Raw genomic sequence first — 25,900 nt, 5'->3', positions numbered from 1 at the left:
ATATCTTTGCACTCTTTCAGGACCCTCCTTTCATGACTTTTTCTAGATATGTGCGTTCTACCACCCAGTATCCTCATCACATCAGGATAAGCTAATATAAAGCTACTTTGCAGTTCTTTTCTGTGTAGGAAGCAGGCTAATTTACAAGCGGCCAACTAGTGGTCGTCGTGTGTAAATAGCAGCTTGAGCATTGTAAACTGGGGGGTCATTTGACTTGCACTGCTGTTCTAGTGCTAAAGAGTCTTTGGTGTATCTGTGCTTGCAGACTTCTATAAAGGGAAGACCGTGTTTAAGCACTGGCTGCCAGGGACGTGCTACAGCAACATCACCTTCCAGCTCATCTCCGAGGCAACCGTCAACAAGAGCACCCTGGTCCGCCGCAGCGACGTCACCCACGAACCACGGCATCACAGAACAGGTGATCCCTGACCTCTGACCTCTGACCTGTGGGCTGCTCAGAGGCCAAACTGGATTCTTATTATTACTAGAATCACAGTTATTTTTCTGTGTATGTAAATGGTAAATGGACTGCACTTATATAGCGCCTTTTTTGCTGCTCCAAAGCGCTTTACAACGGCCTCTCATTCACCCATTCACACACACATTCACACACCAATGGCGGCAAGCTGCCATGCAAGGCACCGGCCCGCTCACTGGGAGCAATTTTGGGGTTCAGTGTCTTGCCCAAGGACACTTCGACATGTGGCCAGCCGGGGCTCGAACCACCGATCTGCCAACCTTGTAATCATTAGACGGCGACTCTACCTCCTGCGCCATAGCCGCCCCATGTGTAAAACAAACTCTTTCTGAGTAGGCCGAATGGACAATGGATTGAATCCAAAAACAATATGTGACGGCAGCTGGTGAAATGTTCCGACTTTTATTCTGAAAAATGCGAATAAATGTCAACGTTGAAAAACGTGAAAATCAATGACGCACTCGCTTGTCGAGCCCAAAAATACCGCAATGCAATGGATTGGGTGAGTAATCCTCACTACTGCCTAGTTAGCTATAGCACTACTTAACATTGTTAGCAAAAGCCTGAATCCATTGCATTGCAGTATTTTTGGCTTGACTAGTGTGTCATTGATTTTCAACAACGTTGAAATGTAGTTATATGTTTCACAATAAAAGTCTGAACATTTGGTCGTTTGCTGACTTGTTCCCCCTTCCCCCTCCAGCTGCTGTCATATTCACTCTGTGAACAGAAACTTTGATATCGAGGGAAAATACACATAATATGTTATGTTATTATTGAGCCTTGCTGAATGAATGAATGAATGAATCTTTATTTCGAACATTTAAAAAATAAATAAATAAACTAATAACTAATAACGAAAAGTACAGGTATCACTGTTGGAAAGGGAGCAGGATGAAGCCTAAGCTTATCCTGTCCTACCCCTATCTAATGTTGTTGATTGTAGAGAGAGGAGAGTAGCAAACGTCTGAACTAATGACATCACGTTAATGACAGCATGGCGGCACGTCCCACAGTGACTTCCTGTGGTCGCCACCTGCTGCAGCATCAATTATTAACATGACTCAAATACCAGACAACGTTTTATTACCGTTATGAGATCACAGATCTCCATCGCCATCGATTGAATTTATTTTTTACGACAGAGAGTCTGCTGATGTTACTGGAAATGAGAGATGGTACCGTTCTAGTTTCCTCTTTCATCTTCATTAAAGCTTCAGAACTATTCTTGGAAAGCCGCACCAACTCGCTAACCCGCTGTGTGTGTGTGTGTGTGTGTGTGTGTGTGTGTGTGTGTGAGTGTGCGTGTGTCTGTGTGCCTGTCTGTCTGTCTTTGTGTCTGTCTGTCTGTACCTGTGTGTGTGTGTGTGTGTGTGTCTTTATGTCTGTCTGTCTGTCTGTCTGTCTGTCTTTGTGTGTGTGTGTGAGTGTGTGTGTGTCTGTCTATCTGTCTGTCTGTCTGTCTGTCTGTCTATCTGTGTGTGTGTGTGTGTGTGTGTGTGTGTTCCCCCCTCCACAGTGCCCAACCCTCCGCTCAACATTTCCCGTAAGATCGTCCACCTCAGTCAGAGAGTCCTCCCGGTGGACGTCCCCGGTAGCGCGGGGGCGGCGGCGGCCTCAGAGGAGACCCAGGCCCCCCCGGGGACCCCCTCCCTGAGACCCCGCCGCCCGGCCCGCGACGTCCCCCTCATGGAGCAGCAGGAGGAGGAGGCGGAGTCCCAGGGCGAAGGGGAGGAGAACCAATCAGAGGAGGGGACGGCGGTGACGGGTGGTGACGGGACTACCCAAACGATGACGCCCCGGAATCCCAACGGCACCGCTGACAACGGCAACACCGACGTCAACGCCAACGCCACGGCCGAGGCGGAGGAGGAGGAGGAGAGCGTCACGCGACCCTATTGGCCGACGGGAAGCCCCGCCCCCCCCGCCGGGGAAGGGGAGGAGGAGTTCGCCAACACGGTGGGGCCGGAGTACGAGGACTCCAACGAGCCAGGCTCGGCCATGGGCCTGCCCCCCGAGCCCCCCGTCACCCTCACCAAGCTGCCCCCCATCCTGCTGGAGCTGCGGTGGCTGCCCCCCCGGCCCCCCACCACCTATGACGCCTTCAACGTCTACATCTACAGAGAGGGTGAGAGGCGGCGGCGTGGCGGCGAAAAACCAGGGTTGCCAGATGGGGCGGGTTACCGCCGAATGGGCTACTTTTGATAACACTGGGCCGGGAAAAAAAGCATTCGGGCGGGTTTTAGACTGTGGTTAGGCTGGAAATTGACAATCCCATCTGGCAACCCTGGCGAAAACTCTGACCTCTGGAGTTCAACCCGTTCAATCTCCTTCTTTGTGTCGAAGATTGTTTCTGCCCCGTGAGGGGGAAACAGTTGGAATCGCTTAGCCAAGGCCACCACAGACTGTGCTAACCCCTCTCTCTCACCCCTGTCTGCTCCCCCCTCTCCCCCCCATCTGCTCCCCCCCCCCCCCTGTCCTCAGGTAACTCCACAGAGACCGCCACGGTGGATGAGAACACCCACGAGTTCTTCACGGAGCTGACGGAGCCGGGGACCCACCGGGTCCTGGTCACCACCCTCAGCTCCTCTGGCGACTGTGAGCCCCGGGAGAGCAGCGCCAACACGGGCTTCACCTTCTACCTCAGTACGTACCCTGCTGTACCCCCCTGTACCCCCCTGTACCTCCCTGTACCCCCCTGTACCCCCCTATACCCCCCTGTACCCCCTGTACCATCCTGTACCCCCCTGTACCTCCCTGTATCCCCCTGTATCCCCCTGTACCCCCCTGTACCTCCCTGTACCTCCCTGTACCTCCCTGTACCCCCCTGTACCTCCCTGTACCCCCCTGTACCCCCCTGTACCCCTCTGTAACCCTCTGTACCCCCCTGTACCCCCCTGTTCCTCCCTATACCCCCTGTACCCCCTGTACCATCCTGTACCCCCCTGTACCTCCCTGTACCCCCCTTTTCAGATTCAGATTCAGATTCAGATTCAGATTCAGATAACGTTTATTGCCATTATGCATACACATATAGGAATTTGCTTCGGTATTACAGTAAGTGCGTTTATACTTTTTTCACGTGTATACAAAAACAAATGCAAAAAACAGGACAACACAGGACAGACAACAGTGCATTGGATAGTGCAACATATATAAAGTGCAGTGCAGAGTTTTTACAGTGAGTCCAGTGCATATTCAGTCCTGGGCAGACTTGGGGGCGGGGGGGAGGGGGAAGCCAGAGTCATTTATCAGCCTGGCGGCTGAGGGGAAGAAACTGAGCCTGTGGCGGGCCTTCAGTGCCTTAGGCAGCCGCAACCTTCTTCCAGAGGGAAGCAGGGTGAGGAGGCCGTGGCCGGGGTGGAAGGGGTCGGCCATGATCTTTCTTGCCCTCCTCAGAGCCCTGGTGTCATGCAAGGAGTTGAGGGAGGGCAAGGGACAGCCGATCACCCTCTCTGCTGAACGTAACACCCGCTGCAACTTGGCCTTGTCCTTGGTCGTTGCAGCAGGGAACCAGGTGATGATGGAGTGGGTGAGGATGGACTCTATGATGGCCGTGTAAAACTGGACCATCATGGACCTCGGCAGCCTGAATTTCCTCAGCTGCCGGAGGAAGAACATCCTCTTCTGGGCCTTCTTCGTGAGGGCCTCGGTGTTCCGCTCCCACTTGAGGTCCCGGGAGATGGTCATGCCTAGAAAGCGGCATGACTCCACGGAGGCCACCGGGGTACCTCCCAGCGTGATGGGAGGGGGCAGGGCTGCTTTCCTACGGAAGTCCACCACCATCTCCACTGTTTTCAGAGCATTGAGCTCCAGATTGTTTAAACTGCACCAGCTCTGCAGCCCCTCGATCTCACCCCTGTAGGTAGATTCGTCCCCCCCGGAGATGAGGCCCACCAGGGTGGTGTCGTCTGCAAACTTCAGGAGCTTGACCGAGGGGTGGCGGGAGACACAGCTGTTGGTGTATAGGGAGAATAGTGCTGGAGACAGGACGCAGCCCTGCGGGGTGCCCGTGCTGGTGGACCTGGAGCTGGAAATGCTCTTCCCCAGCTTCACCCGCTGAGACCTGTCAGTCAGGAAGTCCGTGATCCACCTGCAGGTGGAGTCCGGCACCTGCAGCAGGGATAGCTGGTGCTCCAGGATGTGTGGGAGGATCGTGTTGATCCCCCTGTATCCCCCTGTACCTCCCTGTACCTCCCTGTACCCCCCTGTACCCCCATGTACCTCCCTGTACCCCCCTGTACCTCCCTGTACCTCCCCGTACCCCCCTGTACCCCCCTGTACCTCCCTGTTCCTCCTTATACCACCCTGTACCCCCCTTTACCTCCCTGTTCCTCCTTATACCACCCTGTACCCTCCTGTACCACCCTGTACCCTACTGTACCTCCCTGTACCCCCCTGTTCCTCCTTATACCCCCCTGTACCCCCCTGTACCTCCCTGTTCCTCCTTATACCACCCTGTACCCCCCTTTACCTCCCTGTACCCCCCTGTACCTCCCTGTACCCCCCTGTACCCTCTTGTACCACCCTGTACCCCACTGTACCTCCCTGTACCCCCCTGTTCCTCCTTATACCCCCCTGTACCCCCCTGTACCCCCCTGTACCTCCCTGTACCTCCCCGTACCTCCCTGTACCCCCCTGTTCCTCCTTATACCCCCCTGTACCTCCCTGTACCCGGCTGTACCCCCATGTACCTCCCTGTACCCACCTGCACCTCCCTGTACCCCCCTGTACCCCCCTGCACCTCCCTGTACCCCCCTGTACCCCCATGTACCTCCCTGTACCCCCCTGTACCTCCCTGTACCCCCCTGTACCTCCCTGTACCCCCCTGTACCCCCCTGTACCCCCCTGTACCTCCCTGTACCCCCCTGTACCTTCCTGTACCCCCCTGTACCTCCCTACCTAACACTGTGTGGTCATGTTGCCAGGTCAGGTCCCAGAGTCTAACACTGTGTGGTCATGTTGCCAGGTCAGGTCCCAGAGTCTAACACTGTGTGGTCATGTTGCCAGGTCAGGTCCCAGAGTCTTAACACTGTGTGGTCACGTTGCCAGGTCCCAGCGGTGAGTGGCTGGAGCAGCCAAAGGAGCGTCCCCAGGCGGTCAGCGTGAGGATGCTGGGGTCCAGCACGGCCACAGTGTCCTGGTCCCCCTCCACGGAGAGCCACAACGGCAGCCTGGTGTCGGTCCTCTCCCTCACCTGCCTCCGCCCCAGCCTCAGCCAGCGCATGGAGAACACCTACTGCAGCGAGGTAACACACACTTAGCGACTACTCTCCTAACACTGCTGATTCACTGTGTATTATTGCCTATGCCGTCAGCCATTGCTTGTTACATTCCAAAATCACTATCTGCCCACGTATTCTCTTTGACATTTTTGACACTACATACAAAGATGGCTCGGCTGACCACAAGTGAAGCATGGCTTAGGCAATTATTCTACGAGGCTAACGATATATGCTTGTTTGAACTTCTCGTTCCAAAAACCACCGGCGTTAATATGGAGTTGGTCCCACCTTTGCTGCTATAACAGTTTCAACAGAGTCAAGTAAAACCTGGATTGTTGTCCTTGTGACAGGAGAACACAACGAGTGACATCATCTCCAACCTGACGCCGGGGGCCCAGTACAGAGTGGTGGTCTACCACACCAACGGACCCCTGATCAGCCCCCCCTCAGAGCCCGTCATCATCGACATCGGTGAGGGGCCCCGGATAGAAACGTAGAACGTAGGATTCTAGCGTAGATGTGTCATGTTAGAACAGGAAGTCACTGGTAGATCTGTCATGTTAGAACAGGAAGTCACTGGTAGATCTGTCATGTTAGAACAGGGAGTCACTGTAGATGTGTCATGTTAGAACAGGAAGTCACTGGTAGATGTGTCATGTTAGAACAGGAAGTCACTGGTAGATGTGTCATGTTAGAACAGGAAGTCACTGGTAGATGTGTCATGTTAGAACAGGAAGTCACTGGTAGATGTGTCATGTTAGAACAGGAAGTCACGTCAGCTCTGCTCGTCGGATTTCTACCTGCAGTGTTGGGAGTTGAATGACACACCTTCATTTATGCCATACTATCAATCAATCAATCAGTCAATCAATCAATCTATGTTATTTATGTAGCACATACATATATATTATAGGTTATACACAAATAACAATAACAAAATAAAGAAATACATAAGAAATCTATATTCCTCTCCATATACATATACATTATTAATATACATTTTTATCTCTGCCTTGTAAGAACTCTGATTGGCCACGTCGACTTTCTGTCCGTCCTCTGTGCCCTTGTATGCGTTCTAATTGGCTGACTGTGTGTGTGTCAGAGCCCACGGGGGTGCGTGAGCTGGTGGTCTACCCCCTGAGCCCCACGGCCGTCATCCTGAGCTGGCAGAGGCCGTACCACGTGGCCTTCAGGAAGTACGTCCTCCAGACCTTCTTCTTCAACCCCGTCACGCTGGCCTCAGAGTGGACCACCTACTACGAGATCGCCGCCACCGCCAACGTCATCGCCTCCGTGGTAACCGCCTGTCAACATAATACATTATTAATAATAATAATACACTTCATTTATATAGCACCTTTCTTTTTTTTCTTTTTTTATCAATTATTTATTTCAGTACACATGAAAAATGCACAATTACAACACCAAACAAAATAAGTGTCTGTCCTGACTTTTCTTCTTTATCTTACAGCCTCCCCCCACTATAAACACCCAAGTAACCCCCCCCCCCCCCCCCCATGGCGATAACATGCCTCCCACCCCCTCCCATAGTTCTTCATTACACTATATTTGATAAAAACATGACAGTACAACGTTTACAGGTTACATCCACATACAACACAGCTTACGAACACAGTCATTCCACCAAAATCTTTAATCTCTGACATTGCAGAGGCCCATGTTTGGATTGTCATATAGCACCTTCTTAAAACAATGTTACAAAGCGCTTTGTGACGATAAACACATATGCAGACCAAAACAACTAAATATGTATACTAGAAAACAGTAAAACACAAACACATTAAAAAAGAAATGTAGCCTAAATGAATGCTTAAAAATGAATTTTAAGAAGAGATTTAAAAAGGAAATATTGATCTTGTATGTATCTTGTTAAAGGCGTTGATCTTGTTAGGGTTAGGGGTCGTTTCAGCTGCCATATCGGCTGTCTGGCCTCTCTCTGTCTGGCGTATTGGCTGTCTAGCGTTGATGATTGATTATTGATGATTGATGATTGATGATTGATTCCTCACCGTCTCTTCGTCTCCCCCTCTCCTCTCACCTCGTCCAGAGAGTCACCGATCTGTTGCCAGCCTGGTACTACAATTTCCGTGTTTCCATGGTGACCTGGGGGGAGCCGCCCCTCAGCTGCTGCGACAGCTCCACTGTGAGCTTCGTCACGGGTACGTACGGCCGAGACAGACAGACAGGCAGGCAGTCTTACTTAGTTTAGTGTTGTCAGGTCTGTCAGGCAGTCTTACTTAGTTTAGTGTTGCTACTTAACTCTGGCTCTTACACACACACTTACATACTCACTCTCACTCACTCACTCACCCCCCCCCCTCTTCTCCCCCCCCCCCCTCTTCTCCTCCGCCCCCCCGCCCCCCAGCTCCCGAGGCCCCCCACATCTCCTCGGTGGACTACTCCCACGGGACCCTGTTGGTGCGCTGGACGTACGGGGAGCTGTTCATCGACATGTCCCACAGCAGGATGCTGCACTGGCAGGTGGTGGCACAGGGCCGCAAGGGCGCCAAGAAGATCTTCTCCGCCGACGTGAGTGGGCCGCCTCGCCTTCTCAGAGGTCACATAGCGACACGTTTTGATTGGCTGCGGGGGGGGGGGGGGGGGGGGTTTGTGTGTCCCTCCCTTTAATAATAATAGTAATTCATTGTATTTATATAGCGCTTTTCCGAGGCTCAAAGACGCTGACTATATGGGAAAAACCGAAAACACAGAAACAACAAGCAACAGATAACATGAGCACATAAAACACAGAGTTAACGAACGGGGGACAAACTTTAGCTGGGATCATTTAGCTTCAGTGACCGCTACGGTCCCCCGTGTGGCTCGGTGGGTCGAGCCTAACATCTAGAAGATTGCGGGTTCGATTCTCGCTCTGGACCATGTATACCAAAAAAATCGGCTACACTCGTTGTACTGTAAAAGCGTCTGCTAAAAGCGTCTGCTAAATGTCTTATATTATATAATTAGCGGTTTCCCCCCCCCCCGATATTGTTAGTGGAATGGCAATTAAGTCCGTAATTATGCCCTGGCCTGACGTTCAGGGACCGTTAAAGAAATGTCGTCACGGGGGGGGGGGGGTCAGTCCTTACCCTAACATTTAGAAAACGTTGTGCTGATGATGTGAGATCAGCGTCGACAACACTGTTCCTCTGCCAGGCGTCGCCAGCTCATTAGGCAGAAGGCTGAGGCGCCGATATCGATGAAATCCACCGGGTCCTTTCTTGGGGGCTTAATTAAACAACAGGGGGGCTGACCCAGTATGTGCCGCTGTAAGGTCTCGCACATCTTCCCCTTAATGAAGCCAATTATCTTCCCACACGGGCTCATCCAGAGATAAAAACCCAGGTTTAGAGTCATTAGGCGCGGCCCAATGTTTTGATCCTCTGGGCGTTAATCGCAGTTTTAATTACCCCCCCGCCCCACCCCCCACCCCGTTAGCGCCCGAACACGTTTGCAGAAGTCTTTGGGAAAAATGTTTGGCAATAGGAGGGACGGAGTTGTATCGTTTTCCGTTACGCTGTCGTCCTGTCCAGTCGATCGAGAGAGAGAGAGAGAGAGAGAGAGATGTGACTTGTGTTTGGTCGTTCTGCGTTCGCTCCCGACACAGGGAACCTTCTGAGCTCTCTACACAGCTGCGTCTGTCCTCTCAACACCTGACACCACTCGCTCTGTCCTAATCCATCACCACCTGTAAAACCGCTCGTCACGTATCTACCAGACAGGAGTGGTCGTTCTAGACAGAAACGAGGTGATTTGGAGGAGTTAGAGTTTAGTTAGCTGTCTCGTTTGACGAAATACTGCGTAAAGGTGATTTCAGCTCTGGGGGGGGTGGGGGGTGGGGGGGGTAGTTGGCGTCGTTGGCGTCGATATGGCAAATGAACAAGTGTTGCTGGATAGCATCTCTTTCATCAGCCAGCTTTCATTGACAGCTCTGGCTGCAGATTGAGATCAATATGGAAGATAATGTCATTGATTTCAGAGGCGAGAATGATCCAGTGGGGTGTAATTGTCTCCAATGGGGCTTGGAAGATGAGAGTCACTTACGCCTCACTGACGGTTTCTTGGGAAGCTCTCAACAGTGCAGCTGAATGCTCTGCTCTGTATTATACCTCACCAACTGACAAGAGAATTCCGGAACACTCACCACCTTCTAGAGTGCCAAGTGTTCTATGCGGTGTCTGCCTAGCAACATCACTTGATTTTTGGCTCCAAAATGAAGCCTCATCCTTTATGCGTTTTTTTTTTTTGGGGCGGAGGGGGGGGGGGGGGGTGAATGAAATGAAAGTCACCCTTGGACACTCTAGAATGTGGACGATTCGGGGCGACTTCACTTCATTCACCCTCTGGGGTTAAATGAGTTCATGTTCATTTATATAATAGCGAGAGCTTTTAGCAGAGCTCTGGTGCTTTTAGGTGATGAGTGTTTTGAGTTGTGTTGTGTTGACGGTGTGTGTGTGTGTGTGTGTGTGTGTGTGTGTGTGTGTGTGTGTCTGTCTGTGTCTGTGTCTGTGTGTGTGTGTGTGTGTGTATCCGTGTGTGTGCGTGTGTGTGCGTGCGTATCTGTGTGTGTGTGTGTGTGTGTGTGTGTGTGTGTGTGTGTGTGCGTGCGTGTGAATGCATGCATGCATGTGTGTGCGTATGTCTGTGTCTGTGTGTGTGTGTGTGTGTGTGTGTGTGTGTGTGTGTGTGTGTGTGTGTGGTCCTGGTAGGTGACTCGTAACGTGATGCGGGCCAGCCTGGCCCTGCCCCCGGGGGACATCTACAACCTGACGGTGACGGCCTGCACCGAGCGCAGCCGCAACACCTCCACGCCCCACATCATCAAACTAGGTCAGTGGTACCTCAGCACACACACACACACACACACACACACACACACACACACACGCACACACACACGCACATAACAAACATACACACATACGCATGCACATACACACACACGCATGCACATACACATGCATGCACACGCGCGCACACACACACACACACACACGCACACACACACACGCATGCATGCACACATGCACACACACACACACACACACACACGCACACACACACACACACACACACACACACACACACGTACAGAGAATGTACAGAATGTCCACTGACAGATCCTTGAGAGAAGAAGCGAGAGTATGGTTGTGGTTCAGTGAGAAATGATGTGAACAAATAAACAGTCCAATAAAACAGCCCAATCAAACAGGTTTTTGGCCATCGAAGGGAGGAGGTCTTATCTGGTCTCTCCCAAATAGTTGGGGGCCTTAGGGCTATATGAGGCTATGTTCGTGCAAATTTGTGCAAAAGCACCAAATTTGGCCCAGATGTAGATCAGAGTATGCTCTAATGATTTAGCCAGGGCGCCCGAGCCAGCGACCACTGGGGTCACCATGGCGGCCAAATCAATATCCGAAAAAGGTTTTGGCCATAACTTTTGAACCAAATTAGCTTCAAATAAAAACTTGGTGTCTTATTTATGTTTCTTGGCCATGAGAAACACATTGGAATGCTTATATTTATAATTGGGTGTGTCTGGACCCCTAATTTGCATATTTCCAAGATGGCGGCTCCCCGAAATAAAAAAAAACACAAATCCAATATTGGCCCATTTTGAATGTTGGGGAGCATGTGGGAGGGCCAGACCTCGTGAACTTAAAAACAGTTACAATTTGAATTTGAATTTAAAAAGTTGTTTACAGTAGTGTGACTTCATGCTTGTGTGCAAGTCATAAAGATGGACAGTAACGTGTACAACTACTATTTTCTTCCTCACGTAAGTTATAATTCATCATTCATCATCAGTAATTTTCATAACCTTACAATAATTCCAGGATCCCGCTCTCTGCACCTCACAACATTAGCTAGCTAGTTAGCTGGCTAGCTAACGCCCAGGCTCCACTATGGCCATCGAGCGTTGCGTCTGCGTTGCGTTGCGTCCGCGTTGCGTCCGCGTTGCGTTGCGTCCGGAATTGCTGTCAGCCAGGGAACGTTGCTTTTGTAATCAATGAAAGGTGCTCCACTGCCTCCGTTGCGTCCGCGTTGTGTTGCGGCCGATGGCTGCGTCCAAAGTAAAAATTCGGCAAAGTTTGATTTCTGATGACGAACGCGAACGTATATTTACAATTGTATATTGGTTGTTGGTTATAATTATATATTGGTTGTTTTCTGGTGTTGTTTTCTTGTTTTGCTCTGTTTGTAGTCTACTTGATGTCTTTTTATCATCAGTTAAATCACCACAGCGGTTAATCCACTAATAGAGAAGATACCAGATTGAAAATGCTTGTAGCCAAATACTCTATAGCTCGTGCCTGGTTGCAGCTATTGCGAATTGTGAATCACCACAGGTGCTTGAAGCTTGTTGCAGAAATGGATGACGAACGACGAACGATACTTGAGGTGGAAAAATCTATATTTTTATATGTGACAAATGACGGTGGAGCAGGTACAATGTCAAGTTAATGCAACGCCAATGGCGAGGTGACGCAACGCTGGTAGTGAAGCCAGCCTGTAATATTCTACAGTAGCTAGCTATCAAGATAACAATGACTGATGCCTTCTTCTGTTTACACAAACACAGCCCATTGTAATGCATTCTTATCATTTCAATTGATAGGAGACATGCTGAAAATAAGGTATTGTCTTGTTTTACTTCTGTCTACAACTACTATTTCCTGCAACGACAACATGTAGGCTACAATTTCCTCAATCTCATGTAAGTCATGTATTATGTCATCACAATATGGCCTCTACCTCTACCTCTAGTAGCGGCACCATTAATTGGGACCTATGCTGTCTCTGCCAATGAGATGCTGATGAACCATTGCAAAGACCCAAAAATGAAGGGGAAAAAAGATTTCTTAGCTATTGCTAATGTTCTTCCTTCTTCTGTTAATGTTACAATTGATCAGTTGAATGACGGTTCAGGTATTGCAGCAACGCTTAAAACACATAATGCTATGTATCACAAACGCTGTAGAAGCTACTGTAGTAGTTGTCGTATCAAAAGGGCTCCAAAGTATGACGTTGGCTCCTCCTTAGTAGTGAGTCCTAAAAAGCTTCGATCATGTCAACCCAAAGCCTGTGGCATTCATTGTGTCATATGTGAGGGGGAGATATGGATGACCTTCACAAGGCAGTAACAGATAATGTTGATTCCAATCTGAAAAGCTGTAAACATTTTTAGCTTCTTGGTAGATTAGTTACACAAGCTTCTGATGTGCACGCAGCAGGTGTGTACTACATGCCAAATGTTATCTCATGTTGCGATATGCAGCAAAACGGCAAGCATTTTGTGACACTGCCAGGCCAGGGTGTCAGAAGGGGAAGCATCTACCAGTGAGTGGGGGACAACCTTTGACCATCTAACTATTGCACAAATTGTTGCTCTGGTTGAGGATTCAGATCCTCCTTCACAATCTCCTATTACGGCAACTCTACAGGAATCTTATGAAAGAACACAGGTGTTTGTGTCTGATTATGAACCCCACACAACAACATTCAAGCAACATCTCCTCAGCTATCTGCCTGAATAGAGTGAACACCAAAAGGGGAGGGAAACCTACATTGCAAACAAGGAACAAGTGGCTAAGAGGAACAATTGGCTCAGGATGAGGCAATTCTGTTGATGAGGGCCGCCTTGGTTTTAAACAAGTACTGCTTACAACGAGGCCACACATTTGACGGCTCCTTCCTGTCCAACTGTCTCACAACATCTGTTGCTGAACCCTTACGAGTGTTCAATGATATCGTCCTCCATGGTCCAGAGTTCCTCAAACCCTGTGCAGCTAATACAGAAGATGCCAACCTGCAACCGAGAATAATAATAATAATAATAATAATAATAATAATAATAATAACTTTATTTCTATAGCGCTTTTCCTGCAAATGTTGCAGCTCAAAGTGCTTTAATCATTATATAATCTTAATTTAATTATTTAGTCATTTAAAGGCAATATTAAAAGGATGGGTTTTTAGTCTTGACTTGAACATATTTGCTGAGGTTGCATCCCTAATGTAAACTGGCAGTGCATTCCACAATTTGGGTGCATAAAATGAGAATGCAGCCTCACCAAATCTCTTCTTTTGTACTTGAGAAAACCAGCGTCAGAAGACCTGAGAGCTCTATTGAGCTGATATGCTAGCAAAAGGTCTTTCAAATATTCTGGTGCTATGCCAGTGAGAGCTTTATAAACAAGCAGAAGGATCTTGAAATCTATTCTGAACTTAACAGGAAGCCAGTGTAGAGTTTCTAAAATAGGAGTTATATGAGCTCGTCTGCTTGTTTTGGTTAAAACTCTCGCTGCTGCATTTTGGACTAATTGCAGCTGGCCAATAGCTTTCTTCAGAAGACCAGAAAGGAGACTGTGGCCAATGCACACGGCGTGCGATTTTTGTCGCCGGACAACATTCGATTGCAATGCACACGGCGTGCGATGCGATTTTGTCGCACCGCAAAATTCGATTTTCAACTCACACCATTGAAGTCTATGAGAAAATCATAGAAAATCTCATCCTAATGCACACGGCGTGCGATGCGATTTTGTCGCACCACAACATTCCATTCTCAATTGTTACTTTATTGTTACGTAAACTGGACATATTGTGATAAAATATGTGGGTCCCCTGATTTAGGGGTATTGGTAAAATGTCAGGAGAGGGAGCGCACAAAACACACAGCCAGAAAGGTGTATTATAAAAGCCACTTTATTATTATGGGCGATGATCAGGCAGACATAGATTCGGAGGACGGAGACAGTCCAACATCTAGCTATTCGCCCCTAGGACTCAACTTCCACAACTGATCATGCATCTCAATTAATCATCATAAATATACAGTAGTACAAATTCATCTCATTTAAATAATCATAGGCCTATAAATAAGACAAACATTGGACATATTGGCTGAATAGTAAATAATTAAAAGGGCACGTAACTCGCCGGGTATTTGAGACCCCCCCGTGGGGTCTGAGCGGTGCACTGCGTCCAACCGATGAGGCTCAATATGTAAGTCCGTCTGGCTGACGAATGTTCCTGCGTTCACGCTACAATATTGTGCCTACATGCTCGTTTTTTTTTTTTTCTTCCTTAATTCTTTTTATTGATTTTTTTAGACATATACGTTGGACATTACACATTACTTATGGGGTGGTCGGGTGAGCTGGTTCATATCAGGCATAGCGGCATGTAGACAGCGTTACATGAAAAAATAAATAAATTAGTATATATATATAGTGGGGAGAACAAGTATTTGATACACTGCTGATTTTGCACGTTTTCCCACTTAGAAAGAATGTAGAGGTCTGTAATTGTTATCATAGGTACACTTCAACTGTGAGAGACAGAATCTAAAAATGTTTTCCAGAAAATCAAATTGTATGATTTTAAAGTAATTAATTTACATTTTATTGCATGAAATAAGTATTTGATACATCAGAAAAACAGAACTTAATATTTGGTAAAGAAACCTTTGTTTGCAATTACAGAGATCAGACGTTTCCTGTAGTTCTTGACCAGGTTTGCACACACTGCAGCAGGGATTTGGGCCCACTCCTCCATACAGATCTTCTCCAGATCCTTCAGATTTCGGGGCTGTCGCTGGGCAACACAGACTTTCAGCTCCCTCCAAAGATTTTCTATTGGGTTCAGGTCTGGAGACTGGCTAGGCCACTCCAGGACCTTGAGATGCTTCTTACGGAGCCACTCCTTAGTTGCCCTGGCTGTGTGTTTCGGGTCGTTGTCATGCTGGAAGACCCAGCCACGACCCATCTTCAATGCTCTTACTGAGGGAAGGAGGTTATTGGCCAAGATCTCGCGATACTTGGCCCCATCCATCCTCCCCTCAATACGGTGCATTCGTCCTGTCCCCTTTGCAGAAAAGCATCCCCAAAGAATGATGTTTCCACCTCCATGCTTCACGGTTGGGATGGTGTTCTTGGGGTTGTACTCATCCTTCTTCTTCCTCCAAACACGGCGAGTGGAGTTTATGCCAAAAAGCTCTATTTTGGTCTCATCAGACCACATGACCTTCTCCCATTCCTCCTCTGGATCATCCAGATGATCATTGGCAAACCTCAGACGGGCCTGGACATGCGCTGGCTTGAGCAGGGGGACCTTGCGTGCGCTACAGGATTTTAATCCCTGACGGCGTAGTGTGTTACTGATAGTTTTCTTTGAGACTGTGGTCCCAGCTCTCTTCAGGTCATTGACCAGGTCCTGCCGTGTAGTTCTGGGCTGATCCCTCACCTTTCTTATGATCATTGATGCCCCACGAGGTGAGATCTTGCATGGAGCCCCAGACCGAGGGAGATTGACCGTCATCTTAAATTTCTTCCATTTTCTAATAATTGCGCCAACAGTTGTTGCCTTCTCACCAAGCTGCTTCCCTATTGTCCTGTAGCCCATCCCAGCCTTGTGCAGGTCTACAATTTTGTCCCTGATGTCCTTAGAAAGCTCTTTGGTCTTGCCCATTGTGGAGAGGTTGGGGTCTGATTGATTGAGTGTGTGGAGAGGTGTCTTTTATAAAGGTAACAAGTTCAAACAGGTGCAGTTAATACAGGTAATGAGTGGAGAATAGGAGGGCTTCTTAAAGAAAAACGAACAGGTCTGTGAGAGCCGGAATTATTACTGGTTGGTAGGTGATCAAATACGTATTTCATACAATAAAATGCAAATTAATTATTTAAAAGTCATACAATGTGATTTTCTGGATTTTTGTTTTAGATTCCGTCTCTCACAGTTGAAGTGTACCTATGATAAAATTACAGACCTCTACATTCTTTCTAAGTGGGAAAACCTGCAAAATCAGCAGTGTATCAAATACTTGTTCTCCCCACTATATATATAAACGGTAGTAAATACCTAGAAAATGGAGAGCCACCTCCATCAGCCCCTATACAGCCTAGTATGCTCCTAGATGTTTCCCACCCCCAGTTCATCTTTGATGAAGAAATAAATAAAACGTAATGGTAATACCCCTAAAAGAAAAGTAATAAAATTAACACAAACCAAAAGCATAACCCCAAACAAACAATAACATAAAATCAAAATCATAATAGAACAATAAGGGTAAGGAGGGGGGGGGGGAATCATGCTTTTATCAGTGCCAGGAAAAATCTTCAACAGAATCCTCCTCGAGCGAATAAAGAAAGTGGTGGATCCGCAGCTAAGAGACCAGCAGGCAGGCTTCCGACCCAATAGATCATGTGTAGACCAGATTGCAACCCTCCGAATCATAGTTGAGCAATCATTGGAATGGAACTCTAGTTTAGTTTAGTTTAGTTTAGTTTAGTTTATTAGTTTATTATATCGAGGACAATCCTAATACATGAACCATATAAAATATAGTAAAAAAGGCAGCGTTAGCCTAGTCGGCTAATTTTCAGCTGAAACTCTCCATTATACATCAACTTTGTAGACTACGAGAAGGCATTTGACAGTCTCCACAGAAACACCCTCTGGAAATTGCTTCGACACTACGGCATACCAGAAAAGCTTGTCAACATCATGAGGAACTCCTATGAAGGAATGACCTGCAGAGTCATACACAGCGGGCAGCTCACACGAAGCTTCCAAGTGAAGACCGGAGTAAGGCAAGGCGGTATACTGTCCCCCTTCCTCTTCCTCCTGGCCATTGACTGGATATTGAAGACCACAACGGCACAGAGGAGAAACGGGATCCAGTGGACACTCTCAACACAACTGGACGACCTAGACTTCGCAGACGACCTTGCCCTACTATCCCACAGTCGACAACAGATGCAGGAGAAGACAAACATACTGGCAGACACCTCAACACAACTAGGCCTCAACATCCACCAAGCAAAGACCAAAATCCTGAAGATCAACACAAACAACGAAGACCCAGTAAACCTGGAGGGAACAGCACTCGAGGAAGTAGAATCCTTCACCTACCTAGGTAGCATCATAGACAAGAAGGGTGGCACGGAGGCAGATGTCAGAGCAAGCATCTAGTCATCATCTGGTTGAATGGTGATCTTACTCAGGTGGTCGGCGAAAGGCTTCCAAGTCATGTCAAAGGTTGTATTGTACTTTCTAAGTGAAAATCTATCGATAAAAACGATAATCGTCGTATCCCTAGTGCTAGCATGACTAGCGGGGGAGAAAAACAAATAAAAACAAAGCAAGTTATACAAAAACATAAATAAACACAAAAACCCACCCTGTTACTAATCCCAAAACCCTTATTAAGCTTCCTGTTTTTTTCCATACTCACGACTCCCTTTCGGCCGCGGTTCCCATGATGAACTATGTAACCCTTGAACATACAGATAGTAATAAATCAATACAAATAAAAACAAAAGAAAACTCCATAAATATCTGTCTGAGAGTATAGCTTGGGCAGAAAACTTCTGATAAATGGCGGCGCCCTGAGTGATGTCTGTCGCTAACCAAGTAGCATAACTAAACACTGTTGCATCGCATCAATTACTTTCAATCCGATTATTACACAATGTTAACCAAAAGTATAAAAGTATGAAAAATATAAACCAAGAAAGCAGGCCCATTTAGGGACCAAGAAGTTCGCTAGCTGTTAGACTGTAATATCAGTCAGGCCCAGGTGATACGGTTAGGCTAGGCCAGGGGTGCCCAATACGTCGATCGCGATCGACCGGTCGATCGCAAAGGTAGTATGGGTAGATCGCATGGCATTGGAAAAAAATAAATAATAAATAAATAAATAAAATAATTCGCCTATCATCCATCCTCTCTATGGCTTTTGCCACTTGATTGACGTACAGGTAAGCCAGTCTGAGATCTGATCTTTTCACCTACACCTAACACGCGGTTCACCACACATGCGCAGTCAACAGCACCAACTACAAAATACAAAATACCGGCGAGACTAATTACCTAGTTAGCCTTCCAATTTACTATATAATACTAAATAAAGGCTATACAAATGAGTGGGGAAGCTGGACCAAGTAAGAAACCAATAACGTATAACTTCCATCCAGAATGGGAGGAGGACTTTTTTACACGATGTGATATTGGAAATGCGTCTGTCTGATCAGCAAATCTACGATGGCTATTTCGAAGAAGGGAAATGTGGCAAAAGAGCGAAAACGTACGGCTGCAACGATAGCTTCTTATCGCGTCAGTCACGTTCTTGTTAAACACAAGAAGTCATTCAAAGACGGCGAAATTGTGAAAAAAGTTTCTCGAGGCTGCAGATTGCCTTTTCGATGACAGATCCACAGTGCCTGCCTACACCTTGCAACCAGCTCCTACAGCCCTGACTATTAGAAACTAGCTGCCTCCTCCCAGTGCCAGGTCTCCCACTAAGGTAGAGAAATGCATTTATTTCCTCCTTTCAAACTAGGGAACTACCTGTTTTGTATCTGGTTTACTTTTCTGTTTGTTGGATCAGTAGTTGGCTATGGTACTGCAGACTGGCTGTCAGTGTGTGAGTGAGAGAAAGTGAGTGTGTGTGTGTGTGTGTGTGTGTGTGTGTGTGTGTGTGTGTAAGAGAGTGAGAGAGAGAGAGGGAGAGAGAGGGGGAGAGAGAGGGAGGGTTTGTGCTATGGCTTCCTATGCAGACTGGCAAATGTGTGTGTGTGTGTGTGTGTGTGTGTGTGTGTGTGTGTGTGTGTGTGTGTGAATGTGTGTGAGCGAGAATAGCAAAGAGGGAGGGTTTGTGATGGTCTTCTCCTGTGGCTGTGTGACAGAGAGAGGGAAAGTGTATTGTGAGTTTACTATGCAGGCTGGGAACTGTGTGTGTGTGTGTGTGTGTGTGTGTGTGTGTGTTTGTAGTACGTGCATGTACGTTTGCGATGTTGAAACTAGACTGGTAGATCTTGGCAGACTGGCTACTTGAAAAGTAGATCTTGGTTCCAAAAAGTGTGAGCACCCCTGGGCTAGGCGAACTAGACAATAACAAACCAAATAAACAGCCCTATTAAGTCCAGATAAAGTGATATAAAAACAATTAAGGGAGGTCCCAATGGACACAAAAAACGTATTATAAAACATTAACTGAGGTATCGGGTCTAGATAACTGGACATTGTCCCAATAACAACACAATGATCGGCTATTCAGGGCATTGTGAGGCCTACCGTGTTTTTAGCATTAGCTGCTACTCACGTAGCGTTAGCATTGTGGCCATCCTCGGGCTCAGGTTAAAGTGTCCTTAGCTTAAACTACACGGTAGGCCAGGAACTAGGAACTAAGGATTGTTATTTTTATTATATATAGGCGTCTTGTATGTGAGATGGGCCTAGGGTTGCCACCTTTCAGTCAGAGAAATAAGGGACACCCCTCGCAGTAGGGGCCCCGCTCCTCGGGACCACGACCACCACGGGCCCAAGGGCGGGGTGGGGGCCCCAGTGCTAGTAAATCAAACAATAAAGTTAAACATTGTTTCAATAAAGCATTTAGATTCATACTTAAAGTTTCAAGTGCTTTATTAACACTGACTGAACGTATCTTAATACAAAATGTATTAAACATTAGCATTAGCATACAGTATATGCACCATAACTTAACTCAATAACTTACAATTAAACAAAGCTTTGCCACTTTCAAATATAGTGCAACAATGGTTGTGCAAATAATAATTTATGAAACTATAAAACTACAAAATATTCAACAGTCATCATTCAATCATGTGCAGCAGTAGACAGGGTTTAGCAGTTGAGCTCTCTCTCTTCTCCTCATTGTGTTACTTATTTTTCCTGTGAAAACAGTTAACACCTCTCTCTCTCTTCCTCACTGTGTGTATTTCTTTTTCCAAGTGTACTTCTGATCACTCCTTGCAGCACTGAGCAGCTGTTTGTCTTTCAAAACAATGGAGTCAAACTCTGAACAGGACAGCTCAAAGTTGAGAGTGACTCCTCATGAGCCCCACAGAGCACCTGTTCCTGCAGTCACTCCATTTTAAAATACTCTATACTGAGCACTGGTATAAGAACATGAACCAGAGAACAGCAGTAAATGCAATAACCCACAGTCGTCGCTGATGATGTTGCATTTTCGATTAGGATACGTTTACGGGATTAAAGGGACGGGCGATTTCCTGAAATCCAAATGTCCCACGAAATTCGGACCAATCACAAAACTGTTTTGTTGTCGCCTCGCGCCGCGCGCCTGTTGAGCGATTCAGTCTCGATTGCAGTGCGGGCCGCCACGAATCAATGCATATAGAGGAAACACTGATTATTGCCCAGCGCTGCAGTAAGATATATTGGAGGAATCACGCAATGCGGGTGGATTGAAAATACGGAACAAACAGCGTTCCGTATTGGTTCAAAACTGAACGCATCTTTTAACTGTCAAATAAGGAACGATTCCGTATTTCAAGGTACGGGTGGCAACCCTAGATGGGCCGTGTAGCTATGTGGCATGACACGGAAATAAATCATGCATGCAGTAATTCGTATAGCTAGTAATGTGTATAGTTGCAGCTGTGGGCTATATAGGTGTAGTGGCTGGCTGATGGTGATGTTCATATCTTGCCCTTGACTGTCAAACCGTTAAAATAGATGATTGCTCCATCCACAATTGAAGATGTCAGGTTGACAAGTTATGAGCTTTTCGTCATCCATTTCATCCATTCTGGGGGGTATTCCACGAAGCTCGATAAAGTTCTAAGCCTCGATAAAGTTCTAAGCCTCGAAAATGTTAGCTTGCGTTCGGTGCCATCAATGTGGCTCAAATAATTCGCTGCTTGGTTGAGCTCCTTCTGAGTCAGATATAATTAGCCTGCTCGCGACCAGGCTAAAACACAGGCTATGGTAAGACACGCGTCAAAAAAGGCTCACAGGCGGAAACTAAACCCCGAACGACAGTTCCTCATGTGTCTTTTAGGAAATATTAGTTCCCACTTCACACGAGATAGATAGATTAGATAGTTTGACTGTGTGATAGATAGATAATTTGATAATTTGAAAGTGTGATCGATCGATAGATAGTTTGATTGTGTGATAGATAACTAGATCTTTTGAAAGTGTGATAGATAGATAGATAGATAGATCGATGGATACATAAATTAAAAAGTGTAAAAAATAAAATAAAATGAATAGGTATGTCTATCAACTTGCATTGCTGTTATCACAGCTGTCTGGTTGGCGTAGTGGTTAAAGCAGCCGGCTGGAGTCCCAAAGGTTGCGAGTTTGAGACTTGACTAAGGAATGTTTTTTTTGTTTTTTTTACATTTAACCGAAGCCTTCATGCAAAGGCTTCAAACACCATTGTAATCGTGTCAGTTCTTGTAAATTAGCCTGCACCATAATTTTATAGCCTACATACTTTTTTAGATGAGATTTTAGATTAGATTCAGACAACGAAATGCAGTAAAAAATGCGTCTGAAGAGGGATTCGAACCATGTCTAAAAATGATGAATAAATCCTGTGGCAGCGGTCAATACCACTAGGCCATTGTGGCGATATGATGGTTTGTAGCCTGCTGCTGATATCACCACAGTAGTAATATTCATTTATTAAAATATGAACATATAACAATAACTGGGGCTAGTATGACCTACGCATTTAATCGGTCAGCAATGTCTTGCCAAACCATTTCCCTCGCCTTGTTAATTGCGGCAGTATTGCACTATTTTACATCTTTACTCTTTACTCTTTTTCCGTCTTCATAAAGATCAATAATTCGGGAATGCTGCGCAAATGTAGTACCCCTGCAGAGTGGAGTATCTTCATTTCGACAGATCGACTCTTCTGGGCTCTTTATGTCTGCGTGCACGCGCCCATATCGAAGATTTGTAAGCCTGTCTTCTGTGAACACTCATCACACAAGGCTGATCCTCCTTCGAGGAATCACCTGAGGCTTGAATTCCAATCTCGAGTTGCCTGAGCGCCGCATTTATTTATATCGCCGCTATACTGATCCACCTTTAGTGGAATGGCCCCCAGGTTACCGGTAAATGACATACACGTATGTTAACGTTTATGATGGCAGCTTCCACCTACGTTGCACTCGGGGAGAATCAATATCGGAGACGATAGCTACACCAAGTAGTCCTTGGGCCAAACCCCCAAATTGAACATTTCACTACCAAATTCTGGGCAAATCCTAGATGTGATTTTCTTATTCCTATACATCCCTAGATTATGTTTTGATATGATAGACCTTTTGGATTGGCAGCTTATTAGTAGTTATCACCAGTGTGCGAATTAAATCACGGTGTGCGGGGGAGCCCAGGGATTAAAGCAACAACAAAAAAAAAATCTCCTGACGGAAAAAAAAAATCTGGCCAAATCGGGGCCGGTGGCTTTCCGTGCGCATAGCGCGCGTGCGATTTTCCGTTCTACGTTCTAATGCTTTGACTTTTCTTTCGAAAAATGTGAATACATTTCCGCGTTGTCGAAAATCAATGACACATCGCTAGTCAACTAACACGGCTTGTTTTGTGAGCCTGCTAACAATGTAAAGTAGTGTTGTAGTTAACTAGGTAACAATGTAAAGTAGTGTTCTAGTTAACTAGGTAACAATGTAAAGTAGTGTTCTAGTTAACTAGGTAGCAGTCCAATCCATTTCGCTGCTGTATTTTGGCTTGACTAGCGAGTTTGTGTTGTGATTCTCAACAACGTAGTTTCACCCTTTTCCATAGTTTTGAATAATACATGTGTGGACTGACGATGTAGCGCAGCCTAACTTATTCTAATAATTATTTAACATAGTTTTATTCTGATAATGATTCCCCCCTCCTCCCAGACTTACAAGGTCACATTATTATTGGATTGGTTGTTTGGTGCCAGGTGAAGTTGGCTAAACATTTAACCTGCTAGCTAGCAAGAGAAACATAATGTCACTCTCCAAAGGTCTAAAGAGGAAAGTTGACGGTGAAAACAGGGCATTTAAAGAGGAATGGACAGCGAACTATGCGTTCATCCTACCTGGTTTCATCAATGCAAAGCCGTTGTGAGAGACTCGCATTTTCCGTGCTCACAATGAATGTTCCCTTCCACCTATACATGCGAGTCGTCCTTTTCGTCAATGAATGTGATAAAGACACGCTAGAGGAATCGATTGGTGCATAAAAACCTTGAGAACTGCCGGATTAAAGTGACGTCCATAATAATAATAAATAATAATAATACATTAGACTTATAGCGCTTTTCTAGACACTCAAAGACGTCCATATCACCAGATAGCCAACAAATAGTGACCGATGGGAGATGCCAGTTTGAGTGAGATTTAATAGCCTAATATTATTTTTTCTATTTTTAATGAATGGCTCATTGTAATTATTATCCCTAGTAATGTAGCGTGTTTGCTCTGTCATTAAATGTTTTTCAGGAGCATAGGCTAAGCAGATTCATCTTCTTTTTTTTTTTGCACCGATTTAGTTGTCAATGTTTTTCATAAAATTAAACTGCATTTGCTTTGTTACTGTTCACATGTGTGGTGCAGTCACATTCACATAGCCTATAAGTAAACATTAAGTTTGAATTATTTACTGAGCTGGCGTTACTTTTTTCAAACCACACACCGCATGTCGGCTATTTCAGCACCACGCGTTGTCCACCTACTTATCACTATGAGGGGTTCAGCGTCAGTGCACCCCGCTGCAAGTTACTGTCGCATAGTTGTAGCCAATAAAGGCCTATATGTAGGCTATGATATATCATTTATATACCTAATACCAACATCAAAATAGATTGTATGCCTCTACAAATCATATTACACAAGGTAAAATCCGTCACAACTTGGAATAAATCCATCGCAATTTAGAATATTTTAGAGCTCCCCCAAAATTTCACAAACCATGTTTCCAGGGGAGCTCATGTCACCACTAGGGGAGCTATAGCTCCCCGAGCTCCCCCTTATTTCGCACCCTGGTTATCACCTCGTAAAGGTACGGAGTGCTTTTTTCAAAACCGGAGTTTTGCCTAGAAAAGTCCCATGCCATATCCTGCTCCCCTTCGCATGATTCGCGCCTAGCTGTGCTGTGATTGTGATAGAGACATGAGCCCTTTCATGTTCTTTATGCGCCTGAGTCTCCTAAACACGTAGAGACCAACCCCGAGTCGATCAATGATTCCTACGATGAGCTATGGTAACTTTACCGCACCTACCCCCTACCGATGAATGCCTAATTTTTGCGGTTTTCCGGAGGTATTGTGCGGTAGGTGCGGGAAAGTTACCATAGCTCAGCGTAGGAAGCTCTGATCGACTCGGGGTTGGTCTCTACTTGTTCAGGAGACCCAGGCGCATAAAGCTAACCTGGCTCATGTCTCTATCACAAGCACAGCCCGAGCTATGCGCGACTGACGCGAAGGGGAGCAGAATATGGCCGGGGACTTTTTGATGGGTAAAACATTTTACCTAATAGATATCACCATGAAACTTCCCCAGTTGATTACTTACATTGAGACAATAATTTTTTGTATTACAAGTTTTCAGAAATGTTCTGTTTAAATATGCAAATGATGTATTATCTACTTAAAATATGAGTTAATTTGCATATCTTTAAAGAACATTTGGACCACAGATTGGATAAAGACAGTAATTAATTACTATACATCCCTAGATTATTATTTGATGTGATAGACCTTGTTGGACCTTGTTGTTAGTAGTTTAATACCTTATCCCCTCTTAAAGTATGGACTGCTGTCATTTAAAATGTGTGTTAGCCTACGTTCTGTACGGGAGTGGACCCGAATGCAGGACACTGAGGCGGAGGCAGATGAACAGTTACATTTATTTAGCCCACAAGGCAGTGAAAGCTGTAGGTGTATGGAGTCCGGTGGTAGGTGTGGTCCAAAATTGGGAGATGTTTTCTGATTTCTGCCGCCCTCAACAAAGTTCTCCATAAGTCCAGGTTTTGGGGTGACACCAGGTTTGAGTTGGAGTCATCATCAGAGCAGTGGATGATGCTGTCCATCATCAGAGCAGTGGATGATGCTGTCCATGATCAGAGCAGTGGGTGATGCTGTCCATGATCAGAGCAGTGGGTGATGCTGTCCATGATCAGAGCAGTGGATGATGCTGTCCATGACAGAGCAGTGGATGATGCTGTCCATGATCAGAGCAGTGGATGATGCTGTCCATGATCAGAGCAGTGGATGATGCTGTCCATGACAGAGCAGTGGATGATGCTGTCCATGATCAGAGCAGTGGATGATGCTGTCCATCATCAGAGCAGTGGATGATGCTGTCCATGATCAGAGCAGTGGATGATGCTGTCCATGATC

The 25,900-nt window shown here is 46.3% G+C and overlaps 1 protein-coding gene across 1 annotated transcript in view; it reads left to right on the top strand.

Moving 5' to 3' along the window:
• The window catches only part of ptpro (protein tyrosine phosphatase receptor type O), a gene marked incomplete at both ends in the record, with an annotated part of 95,273 nt that overhangs the window by 42,616 nt on the left and 26,757 nt on the right, over nt 1-25,900 (top strand). Inside the window, 9 exons of the mRNA XM_080538217.1 lie at nt 266-418; nt 1,998-2,606; nt 2,963-3,124; nt 5,531-5,727; nt 6,054-6,174; nt 6,806-6,999; nt 7,772-7,883; nt 8,090-8,253; nt 10,434-10,554. Coding sequence (XP_080394343.1) covers nt 266-418; nt 1,998-2,606; nt 2,963-3,124; nt 5,531-5,727; nt 6,054-6,174; nt 6,806-6,999; nt 7,772-7,883; nt 8,090-8,253; nt 10,434-10,554 — 1,833 coding nt within the window. The remainder of the gene's footprint in view (nt 1-265; nt 419-1,997; nt 2,607-2,962; nt 3,125-5,530; nt 5,728-6,053; nt 6,175-6,805; nt 7,000-7,771; nt 7,884-8,089; nt 8,254-10,433; nt 10,555-25,900) is intronic.

The sequence above is a fragment of the Nansenia antarctica genome, assembly GCF_963989245.1.
Source record: "Nansenia antarctica genome assembly, chromosome: 8".
NCBI classification, from domain to species: Eukaryota; Metazoa; Chordata; class Actinopteri; order Argentiniformes; family Microstomatidae; genus Nansenia; species Nansenia antarctica.
This window is presented reverse-complemented; position numbering and strand designations above follow the sequence as displayed.